The sequence below is a fragment of the Lactuca saligna genome, chromosome 5 (genome assembly GCF_052625555.1).
Source record: "Lactuca saligna cultivar CGN05327 chromosome 5, ASM5262555v1, whole genome shotgun sequence".
NCBI lineage: Eukaryota > Viridiplantae > Streptophyta > Magnoliopsida > Asterales > Asteraceae > Lactuca > Lactuca saligna.
Window position 1 is genome coordinate 38,516,560 of NC_136421.1, and position 12,636 is coordinate 38,529,195.

At 36.1% G+C, this 12,636-nt stretch overlaps 1 protein-coding gene across 8 annotated transcripts; it reads right to left on the minus strand.

Moving 5' to 3' along the window:
• Nucleotides 1-4,489: 4,489 nt before the first annotated feature.
• On the minus strand, nt 4,490-11,902 carry LOC144997863 (Pentatricopeptide repeat (PPR) superfamily protein). Of its 8 annotated transcripts, none has more exons than XR_013659971.1 (3): nt 11,572-11,902; nt 5,727-5,791; nt 4,490-5,233 (listed from the first exon to the last, which is right to left on the minus strand). XR_013659971.1 is itself a non-coding variant. In XM_078957728.1 (2 exons), the coding sequence occupies exon 2, from the start codon at nt 10,057-10,059 to the stop codon at nt 8,659-8,661; it is 1,401 nt and encodes a 466-aa protein (XP_078813854.1). In that variant the 5' UTR covers nt 10,060-10,187; nt 11,572-11,902; the 3' UTR covers nt 8,474-8,658. The 8 variants fall into 8 exon arrangements, 2 of the variants coding, with proteins under 2 accessions (XP_078813854.1, XP_078813855.1); XR_013659968.1 differs by adding an exon at nt 5,981-6,031 and having other exon boundaries at nt 4,490-5,791; XR_013659970.1 differs by lacking the exon at nt 11,572-11,902 and adding an exon at nt 5,981-6,957.
• Nucleotides 11,903-12,636: the final 734 nt, after the last annotated feature.

Genomic DNA, 12,636 nt, shown 5'->3' on the forward strand with positions numbered 1-12,636 from the left:
AAAAGGGGTACAAATACAAAGTGCCGGGTCTCTATACAAAAAGGGGTACAAATTCAAAGTGTCGGGTCTCTATAAAGAAAGGGGGTACCGATACAAAGTACCAAGTTCACTTAAGTTAGTTATTATGATATTAAAATTATATTGCATCTAGAACTTTTAGACTTCAACTATAATCGCTGAGCGTACATGTTTGAGTCCTATAAGAATTTTGTCTAGATTGGCCTAGAATTAGTGATGCCTGCCTCATCTCCTGTTCCTTGTTTGGTTGTGGACCTAGGGCAGACCCACTATATTCAACGTTCTATCTAATTTAAACCTTATATAACTTATATACGTTGGACGATTATAGAGGAACTCTACGGGTCATTCTAGGGTTCATTAATGCATCATATAGGAATATTTCTATTCACACTTAACTAAGAAAATATTGGATTTTCTGGAAATCAAATTATATCGATCTTACAAGGAAAACGGTTTCTACTTCAAACAAAACTCTTATGAACTCACCAACTTAATTGTTGACACTTTTTAAAACTACTTGTATTCTCAGGAAATCAGTGAAACAGGAAAACTTCATCGCTTTGAGGATGGGACGTTAAACCGTCAACAATTTATTTTGTCATCATAATGTAATTGCTTTTGAAACATATAAACATATACTTTGGTGTAACTTTTGCAATTATATATATGGTGGTTGTTTTTACTTTGAGCACTATTATACACGTTGTTGTGATACTGTACATGAAGTCCTCCACCCCCAGACGTTTCCGCCATCCTTGGTTTGGGGGTGTGACAAACTATACTAGGACGAGAACATATACAACTATACTAGAACGAGAAACGTTACCCTTACATTAATACGTTAACAATTGTGATCCACTGTATCGGAGCATGCCTTAAATGTCATGGCCCGAGTTGTAGCCAGAATTCTCTTGGAGGGAGAGCGTTGAGTTTGCGTATAGATCTATACTGGATTGACAATCCTACACCTTGCTGCTAGCTACAGCCGGACCTGCAGGTCTGCGGGTGCCAAACGTCATTCCGTTATTACGACCGTTCTTTATGTCGTTGTTATCAGTCGATAGTATGGTGCAATTATCACATTATACCTTAATATAAATCCGGTTTAAGGTAGTTAGTACAGCAGTAGTTCCTATAATACAAAACTACAGTACTACAATGATTTACCCATTACATTTTTAGTGATACCCTCACTTAAACTTTAATGTACAAACTATATTTTGATAATGATAGTTACGCTTGGGAAAATTACACACTTTTGCAAGAAACGAACATTTAGAACAGTTAGGTCTTGGTAGAAGACGCACTTTATATAATAGTAGGAATCATAGGGATTTCTAAGGTTTTTCAAACGTTTACAGTTGTTTTACAAACATTTTCATACTTACAGTTCACTTACAAATTCTTACATACAAATTAAGACACTAAATACTTATGATCTCACCAGCTTCAAAGCTGATACTCGCTTTTCAAAATTACTTGTATCCTCAGGTCATCATAGACAGGTACCGATGCAAGGAGAAAGGAAGATGGAGCTTGTTCAAGACTTATCTTTCATTTTGATTTATGCTTTAGTGTTTATCAAAATTTGACAGAATACAATTGTATAATAATTATTTTATTAATGCAATGGGTGATGTTGTTGCTTGTTTACTACTTTACATTGTTGTTGATATTATACATGATGTCCTCCGCCCCAGAACGTTTCCGCCGTTCTCGGTTTTGGGGTGTGACAGTAATCAATGCCAACGGTCATCGAAGGTTCTTGAAGCTTCCATAACCTAGTCAACGATATATTAATATTTAATTTTAAATCATTGTAAAATATTAAATATCAATACATCAATAACTTATAATTACTTCTACCACACAAATGATGTCATGCTTGATGTGCACCTCATCGGTTGTGTTCTCGAGCCCCACGCATCGTTATGCATGATGAACAACGCCTCGCCTCCTTACTCCATGTGCCTCACACACATGCATCACATTTTTTCTCATCATGTGAAATTTCATACTACTTTAGGCTTCGAGTGTTTATGAAACAACTTATCCTCCCAAAACAAAAGTGAATCCACCTACCAACCTCCGACTTAATGAACCTAATATTCCCTATTGGGCCCTTATTATATTTGAAATTCTTGAATACAGGTTATAAACCTACATGTTAGGGTTTGGATAAGGTTTATTTATTATTTAGTCAGAGACTTTTACTAGTCAAATGCAAAATACCTGTTTTACCATTTACTGTAGAAAATTCCGTTTCCTCCACACAAATCGACGTCAATCTTTGTAGGGACAAGGCTTTTATGATACATATGACAACTAGCCGTTTACCCGCGTCAAGCGACGGGCGTGAATAACATCTTTCAAAAATTAGTTTCTAGAGACGATTAGTTATTTTGTGGAAATAGTTTAGTACATCTAAATAATTATTAATAAGAGTCATTCTAGAAAATACAAAATCAGTTTGAATAAAAAATAAAGAGTTATGATTGCTTACAAATGTGTACAGCACATGACTAATTGTACATTATTAATCGTCAACTACTTCTTTATACACAACCTTTAATGTATAAACTTCACTACCTTTGACTTGTTCGTCCCACTTCACTAATACTTTGTATTGACGCATGATATCTCTATGGACAATGCCACATAAAGTTGGTCATGCGAGAAATCGATTCTCGAAGATATATACCTACATTTGCAATTGTTTGTCCTGAGCTTTATTGATTTTCATCTTAAAAGATAATCGAATTTGACATTATTCTCTTTAGCTTGAAGGGGAACATGTCATCTTCAGATAGGCATAGATGAATCCTTGGCAAAAATACCCTCTTTCCAGCATGTTGACCAACAACTATTTCGACATCAATGATTATTAACTGAAAAGTTTTACATATCAACCGGGTGCCGTTACACAATCCATTTCATGGGTCAAGATGTCATAACAATATTATCGACATCAAACTTTTAGACGTAGGTAATGAGGGGTAAACCACTAACACTGAATGTGTTCAAGAATTACACGTGATAGAAGTTATTTATATCGTCAATGGCTTCATCAAAACTATAGTAAAGTCTCTTCTTCATGGAATTAGTCGATCAAATAATCATTAATCTCATCGTCATTCTCATTTTTTGTGGATAATATTGTTCACGAAATAATATAATCTGATTCAAATCCATTAATTTCGAGGGATAGATAGATTTTATTTTGTTTTACGCAAATAATTTTCGAACGACTCTTATTTTTATTTCGACGAATATTCGTTTCAGCATTTAAAGTTTAGGTAGGTGTTTGGTGAATAGTTTTTACACAATATGATTGTACTTGGGTAATGCAATGATGACATAGAAGTACAAGTTAGGGATGAACTTTTTAAGCTAAAATCGAACTTGAACCGGTTGGAACCGATTAGTGGTTTTCGATCAGGTTCTTGGTTACCCCAATTTATCATTTTCGTTTTTCAGTTTTGATCTGGTTCGATTCGGTACCGGTACGAAACACATTCTTAGATAACACACTTCTTAGTAGAACCAAACCGAACCGGAATTGGTTAGTTGTATTCGGTTCCCCCATTTACTCTTTAATGGGTTTTTAGTTCTTTTCGATTAGGTCTGATTTCGGCTGGTTCCATACCTATTCTCTTTCAAGGGTCTTAGAATCATATAATACCCACTCATCTTATCCACTAATCCAAAATCATAACATATCACTATCGTTTAGATCAAATTTTTATATGTAAAATGACATGTTTTTGTAATTAACAAAAACTCTAATCATTCAAATTATTGAAAATGTTAAACTCTAATCAAATTTTTATATGTAAAATGACAAGGTTTTGTAATTAACAAAAACTCTAATCATTCTTTGGTTATAAGTTGTCATTTTAATTAACTTCATTAAACGTAAACAAGTAAATTTAAAATAGAAACCCTAATTTCTTTTGGAAGATAACATATAATTATTATGAATATAGTTTTCCCAAACTATGACAAAGCGTTTTTTTTTTTTTCAAAACCGGTTTTGATCCTGTTCAAACATGTTTGTATAGGATCGAGTATTTCCCGGTTTTAGTCTAAACCGGATTTGACTTCGTTGACCAAATCCAATCTGCTTTCAAAATCGAACCACTATAAGCAATAAAAACTGGTTGTTGCACCTTGACAGACATATTCCTTTTAGCTACTCTTTATTACAATGTTTGTTATGTTTTAGGGGGTTTTTAGACAGCTTGCACTTTAAGTAAGCTACTGTCATCACATCTAACAATTGTCCTTGACTAAACTATGTTGGACCTATACTACCTTTTCTGTTTAAAATTTAACTGAAAATTTAGTATTTCTTTCTTACATATTAGATTTTTAAAAATTATATTTAAATTCCTAATATCAATTTAAATTATGGATATCTTGCAGGCAATCATTTAAAACTTAATAATATGACATGCAAATATTGATATGGTCAAGGAATTACATCCTACTTGATAAAATAATATGCCTTCTTTACATAGTCACTAACGATAACAATTTCTCATATGTTTTATTCTAAAACCACATATGGACATTAATTACATCGACATTTAATTATAATAATCACGAATATGGAAGGGTAGCTAAATGTCATATTAATGTGGCACTAAAAATTTCTATGAGGTATTAACCATTTGGTGGTGATCTTGTGTTGTGGAAGTATCACTACAACGCCCTTTTGATGCAAAAGTTGACCTGCAAAGAATAGTAATGCACAAACCAAGAAAGATCCAAATTTTATCTAATTAGGGCATTTAAGCTTGAAAACTTTATAAGCTTTGGTATCCTGGTAGGTAAAAAATGAAAATGTAATGCCCCATATCAATCAAATTAATGGTCAATTTTACCAATCGGGCACCTGAAAAAATGTTTTAAGTATTCGAATTAAAATAAATAGGAAAACCATCATCATCAAATAAAAAACATGCAAATAAATTAAGAATACGACAATAGAAATTGAAAATTGTTTGTTAGTTTGGTATTCATGAAAAAAAAAATAACAGATGAAAAGGATGATACAAAAAATGATAGTTAAAGTAACAAACTAACCAATTGTGATGATAAATTTGGATTACTACCAATGTGAATCATTGCAGATCCAGAAACCACCAGGTGCTTTTAAAAGGCAGGGGATTCAGCTAACACAATCCCATTTATCAACTTTTGGTGATCCCTACATTTAACCAAATAAATGAAAGTAAGTTGTATATCTTGCATTTAACCCAATAAACAAAACAAAACAATACAGGCAGACTAATGCAGTAAAGTTTAAAAATCATCAACAATTTTGTAAGGAGAGTAATATCAAAAACATTCAGGTGAAACAAATACAATCTAAAAATAAAAATTCAACGCCATTGAGTTTTCTTTTTCTAAAATGAAAGTAGGATGCTACAATAAAGTATTTATTGAAAGTATGATGCTATTTCAAGAATTGTAATTACAAAGCATGAAATAGCATCATACTTTCAATAAATCCTTTATATATGTAAAGCTTTTACCTGTTCAAGAATCAAGATGAATTTGTTTTATATTACCTTTTCCATGAATTCCCAAAATCAATCCCACTTGAAGCTTGATTAAGAATTTTTTTTACACGTGTGTATGTTTACACACACACCCACACACATATATACACACATAAAGAGGATAAAACATTAACTTACATAAACTTGGGTGGTGTTTATGCATGTATCAAACATGAATCATCCTTCAAGTCACTCATACGGTCCTGTTTTGCATTCTCCAATTCAAACAATTCATACATTGGAAAAAAAAACAGTACATTTTTGTATAATACAATTGTAAAAAAAGATAAAACAACAGCTTCAAAAAAAACAATCAAAATCATTTACACTCATAACCATTTACTTTTAAGGCAAAACAATTAGCTTTAGAATAACTGTAAATTTTATAATACCTGCAACAATTTGACAGCAAGACGCTCATTCTCACTATGAACATCAAAGGCCTGTACAACACTATAATTAGACAAATTCATCCACACACCCACATTAGCAAGTAGCGAATGCCAAATGGCAAATAACAAGACGACAATTGTAACACCCCGGATTCCCAGGTATTATTTTATTCTTTTATTTTTGGGTTATTGTGAGGAGACTCGGCGAGTTGGAGTCTAAACTCGCCAAGTAGGATCGTGGTTTTGTGTGCGGGATCGCGTCTGAACTCGGCGAGTCCACGCTGTTTAATGAAACCCTAATTTCCAGGGTTTGAGACCTATTTAAAGGGGCTTATGGCCGTCATTAGCGGCCACCAACCCCAGAGAGAAACCCTAAAGAGCTTTCGAGCGTTTTGGAAGAGAGAAGAGGCCATTGTTGACTTTTGAAGCTTTGTTTGGCAAGGCAAAGGAGATTCTAGCTAAGAGGAGGCAAGGGAGGTGGACATCCTTCGATTTTGGAGCTCAGAGCATCATTTTGGAGGTATATTTTGGCTCCCTTTTCTGTTGTTATGATGAACATGGGGGTTTAGGGTTTCTTGACCCCTGTGTTGGTTAGATTTGATGTCCATTTCGTCCCTATTTGTGATAAGGCTTGAGATGGGATCCATAGAGGTCCAGAGAAGCTTTATTCCTTAAGCTTTATGAGGATTCATGGGAGTTTTGACCTAGAGTTATGAGATATGGGGCTAAAACACAATTTAGGAGCAAATAGTTGTTGTTTGAGCACCAAGGTTCGGACTTTACGTGATTATTATGCTTAGGGAGGCCAGATCTATGATTGTATGGAACAGATCTGACCTCAGAAGTGAGTTTGAGTTTATGCATGGCATGGACTCGGCGAGTAGCATGAAGTTTGCCCGTAACCACTCAGCGAGTGGTCTTGTCGAGTTGAAGAGTCGACTCAGTGAGTCAGGGAGAGTCGGGGGGGGGGGGGGGGGGGGGGGGGGACTGAGTCAAGCCGGAACTCGCCGAGTTGAGTCGTGGTGGCCCCGCGATTTATGCCAGGTGAAACTTATCGAGTCAGAGAAGTACTCGGTGTGTCAAGACTGAGTCAAGCTGGAACTCGCCGAGTTGTTCTTGAGACTCGAAGAGTTGAGTCGTGGTAGCCCCGCGATTTATGCCAGGTGAAACTTGTCGAGTCAGAGAAGTACTCGGCGTGTCAAGAGAGGATCCAAGGGAGTCAGTGGACACGTATAGACTCGCCGAGTCACCCTAGTGCACTCGCCGAGTCCGGTCAAAGTTGACCGTTGACCTTGTTGACCTTTAAGGTTGAGTTCAGTTGTATTTATGAGTGTATTACTTTGTGTGATTAGGCGGAGGCTAGATCACATTTATTCCGAGACAGATATTTACCGAGATACGCGAGGTGAGTCTTCTCACTATACTTTACCTTGAGTAGGTAAATAGAGTTATGTGATACAGTGTTTTATATATATTGTTGTTGCACTGCATTCTTCTATGTGATTTATGATGTGCATGCTTGCAGAGTTAGAACCTGAGGGTTCACAGAGTTTGGGTGCACGGACCCACAAAGTTATAGCCTCGAGTGGCTAATATGTGTTATATGTGGTATTTTGGGGAACTCACTAAGCTTTGTGCTTACAATGTTTTGTGTTATGTGTTTCAGGTACTAGTGAGAATCGCGGGAAGGCGCCGGCTTGATCAGTACACACACGAGATTTTTATGTTATGAGATCTTGGGTTTGTTATATGTTATAAATTGGGTTTCAAACAATGATGTTTTTATGATTTACAAATGAATTATGTTTTTATAAATGCGAAAAATTGTTTTGGAAATTTACGGTGTTACAACAATGAATTACGAAAAAGAGCTTACATTTCCTAGTCATTTGTTCGCTATTGATGATAAAAGAACGTGAGATGAATCAGTCAGCGATTGAAGGAGGGAAGGATCAGTAGTGGAGTTCTTGGATAACTGTAATAAAGTCAAGTAAAGGGACGATTTTCTGATTTTGAATTGGGTAGTGAAAACCCCCATTGTTTCTTGTCCAAATTTGGAGAAATTTGAGGAAACGATTGCATCTTTGGATTAAGGGATTATAGACAGATAGAGATAGAGATAGAGATAGAGATGGATTGTGATGGGCTTGCGAGGCCGAGGTTTGGTGGAGACAAATGGTGGTACACTGCTGGTGTGTGATGTCGCTAGAGTCAGGCGGCGATGGTAGAGACGTTGAATGGTGTGCGATGTTGATGGAAAATTAGGGTTATGGTTAGGGTTTCTGGTAGATAGGAGGAGATGGCGGTGTTTACAACAAAAGGGGGATTTGGTTTGATGGCGGTTGTTTATGTGTAGAGGAGATTAGGGTAAATCAATAAATAAGGTATCTTAAGATTTAAATATCACGTACGTATACCATGTATAAGCTTAATATTATTGTACATTATGTTAAGATAGTGATACCTCTTAAATTTCAAGAAATATTGAATATGTATTATATAATAGTAAAGATAAAGATAAAGATGATATCGCAAATTACATCACAATGTTTAAGCTTGAAAATAGAAACTCATACTTCACTAAGGTAATGATAATCAATTAATCATTGGGGTGTATAATATAAAACTAAACAAAACAATTGTATGAATGATCACAAAACCAATGTAACACCTCACAATCACATACCCCGAAGTGATATTTCCAACTGCTCTATCTTCTTAGCCATATCATGTTTCCCACAATTCTTTAACCCATCAGTCACCATATCAAAATGTCGTGACATTGGTGACAATTTAAACTCAATCATCTCCATCAAATAATTACCAGCTTCAACATATCTCCCACCACGCACACACATCTTCAAAATCATACTATAAACAGGTCGATTTGGTGGATGCCCTTTCACCTTCATATCACTAAAAAAACTAAACGCATCATCAAACCTTCCATTCCTAAAAAGCCCTTTCAAAATTGGAGCATATAAACTCGGGAACGGTTTATTCCCATCTTCAATTGATCTATAAAGAACACTAAACGCCTCATCAATCTTCCCAATCTTTGAAGTTGCAGTGATCATGATCTTGTAAGTATCGATATCAGGACATAACCCTAATCTACAAACATCATGGTAGAGAGCAATACAGAAATCAATCTCACCCCATTCACATATAGCTTCTGATAATGTATTAAATGTGGTGACATCACATATGAAGCCCTCTTTTGTCATTTTACGCACTAACCCTTTTGCTGATTCAAGATAACCAGCATTCAATAAGCCTTCAATCAAAAGATCACGACCACGAACAGGTGGATTGAACCCCTTTTGACTCATTTCTTCTAAAAAACTTTGGGCTTCTTTCATCTTTCCAGCAGAGCACCACCCGTTGACTAAAACAGAGTAAGTTTTTTTATCTGGGGTCATTCCTTTACGAACCATTCTTCTAATCAAAGCATATGCTCCTTGAAAATTCTTGACTTCACAAAGGGCAAAGAGTAAGGAATTGTGTATTTCAGTGGTTTGGGTGCAATTAAAGTTCTTGCATTTGTTAAAAAGCTCAACAGCTTGATCGATAAGCCCGTTTTTGCCATAATGCTCGATCATAAAAGAAACAACAGATGATGAAATTGGGAGTTTTTGGGTTTTCATCTGGTGTGCGACCTTCCACATGGTCTCCCAATGGCGGGTTTTGGCTAAGATTTTGAGGAGTTCTTCAAATTCAACGGTGGTAGGTTCGTATTGGGGGTGTTGGGTTCGAACCCAATTGAAGAAACGGAAAGATTCAATACCTGAATTGGAACAGCTACGGAGTACACGATAAACAAGCTCTGAATTAACGATTCTAGAAATGCACATTTTGTTTAGGGTTCTTTCTAAGTAGATATCACGGCGCACAATGTTGGAAATGTGATGAATTGTCGCAAAATAATCGTCGTTTGTTCCGTGGTCTCTTGCCCTGCCATTACTCATCTCATCTGTCATGGCGGTTTTGAGGGTTCTGAAAGCAGTGCCGATGGAGAACGTGGCGGTGGCGGTGGCGGTGGTTCTTTTTACCGCTGTCAATCTTGTAAAGAGAATCATTGGAGATGGATACGCTTTGTATTTTCTACTCCCAATTTCACGGTTTGTTTAGAAAACTTGTAGTGATAAACAAATAAGCTGCTCCAAAAGTTCCAACAACTTCAGATCGTTCTCTTTTAGAACCGAGCCTAGGTTGAATAATGTTATAAAACAAATTAGATGTAACTAACTAGTAAGTTGTTTATTCAAATCCATGAGTCCAAACAAAGAAAGAGTTTTAAGTAAGTCTACATAGACAAAAGGCAATGAAACCCCCTTGAATGTTTCCGACTATATGCTCCTCTGCTCTTTATTAGGTGCCCTTGTTGTCCGCATACACTTTTATTTGTCATGTCTCAATGGTCATACGTTATAACTTTAACAAATGTCATCATTAAAAAAAATCTTCATATTTGTCTGGTTACTAAGCACTATTTAGTTCTGTATCAATAAAACTACACAAAAACAGCACAATTAAGGAAAGAAATCTATTAATATGATTTGTTGATACAAGAATGTTTGCCAAGGCAACAGCAGACTAAGCAAAATTATGATTGCCAATGGGGTTTGGATAATAGCACATGCATACAATAGTAACATTCACATGCATAATCCTATACTAAAGCCAACAGATAGCTTGAAAGAGACGTTCCTCTTCAGCAACTAAATATTTTTGGTGACCTAATTGGTTCTGTGAGAAATAACTCATGACAGGCTCAAATTCCTAAACCTTGACTATTCAAAATTCAGAAGAACCTGCTTCACTGAATTACTTAATACCAAATAGAAACCAATGTATGATGTGTCAGGTTCAAAAATATATTTAAAATCTGCACTCAAAGTAATTGAATGAATTGGTAACATTTGATTAGGGAAGACACAGGTGCAGACATGCAACTATCTGATAAAGAAATGAACTGCGGTTAGGGGTCTTTCTTGTAAGCCTTAGTGAGCTCATATCAACTTTATAAGGTTAGGTATCATTGCTCTTAACTAAAACACACAGTCACATACGCCTTGTTACCAAAGTCATCTTAGATAAAAAAAACACTGGCATAGTGTAGCTAACTGAGCATTAGTGGGTATATAAAGAGCTGAAGCTTTCAAAAGGACACACCCAGACGAAACTCGAGCCATTCGCTATCAACATGAACAAAACTAGAATTGAAATTCACTGAATCAACAAATAAGAATTCAATTTTGACTTTTTATGTTTGACTCGGATGAGCACAATTGACTCAATTGCGTTCGACTCCAATCAAACAAGTATGTTCAATCAAGTAAAACCATTCGCTGTATGTTCGAATGAACACATATAGACCACATCAGATCAAAATTGAAACATAACCTAACAAGTAGCAATCACTTTGATGAACAGGGGCAACAACACAAGGGGTAGGATCGACAAAATCAAGCCAAAAAAATTGATGGAGAGAGCGACACAAAATGCTTACTTTCACCATCGTGCTTGAATGCTGTTTGGGATTGGGATTGAAACAGAATAATCGAGTTTTAGGGGAAAAATAACCTTACCAAAAGTTGAGTTGACGATGAGGGACCTGGAAGGCTTCGGCGATGACGGCACTGGCGAAAGATCCGGCCGGCTGGTTCCGAAGATGGAGTGGGTGAGGGAACGACGTGTGTATTGAAAGAGAAGAGGGAAAGTGGGGCTGAATATCAAGGGAAAACCCGGAGATGATGTCGGAGGCGATGCAGCTGGAGCAGGAGACGAAGGCGCCACAGGCGAATCCGACGGCGGCGGCAGGAGAGGGGATCGGAGTTGTAGCAGTGTAGAGTGGGAGGAGAGGCGTCGTTGATGGTTGGGAGGGGAAAAAGAGGTTGCATCGTTGTGGGCAAAACAGGAAACACGCGTGCTCTTATTTTTATTTTTTCAATGCAATCACATGTCAGATAAATTAAAGAGGTGTTTTTTAATTTAAGTGTCAAAATAAAAGGGAAAATGACTCTTGAGGTAATTAATTTTTGCATTTGTACTTATTTGGTCTTTTTTCTTTTTTTTTTGTATTTAATATACCATTTAACTTGTTGTTGGTGTTTATCATAGCCCTTTTGACCGACTTTTGACCTGTGATAGCCGGTCAAAGGGTTATGGTGAACACAAACAACAAGTTCGATGGTATATTGAGTACAAAAAAAAGGAAAGAGACCAAATGAGAACAAACGCAACAGTTGGTTACCCTCCTGATTCATTTTCCCTTTACTCATTTACAACAAATCCCACATCATCTCCTACTGATATTAATGAGTTTTTGAGATTCATTCTTGCTTCTCTTCAAAACATAACCTACGAAAGGACATTATTCATACATGTACAACTTTGTAATGCACTTGAATATTTATTAGGGGAATATTGACTAAGCAGACGAATTTCATGACTACATTTACATTTTCAATCAAATGATTTATCGTATCATGGATTCTAGACAAGTCTACAAACGAGTGGAATCACAAGTGCTATGATTTTTGAGTTTACTTAGCTTTAAGATCGAACTCATGGGATAAGATACAACATCAATATGTACAATATTATGGTGATATGTCTACAAAAGCAGCATGATATTGTACATATTGATGTTG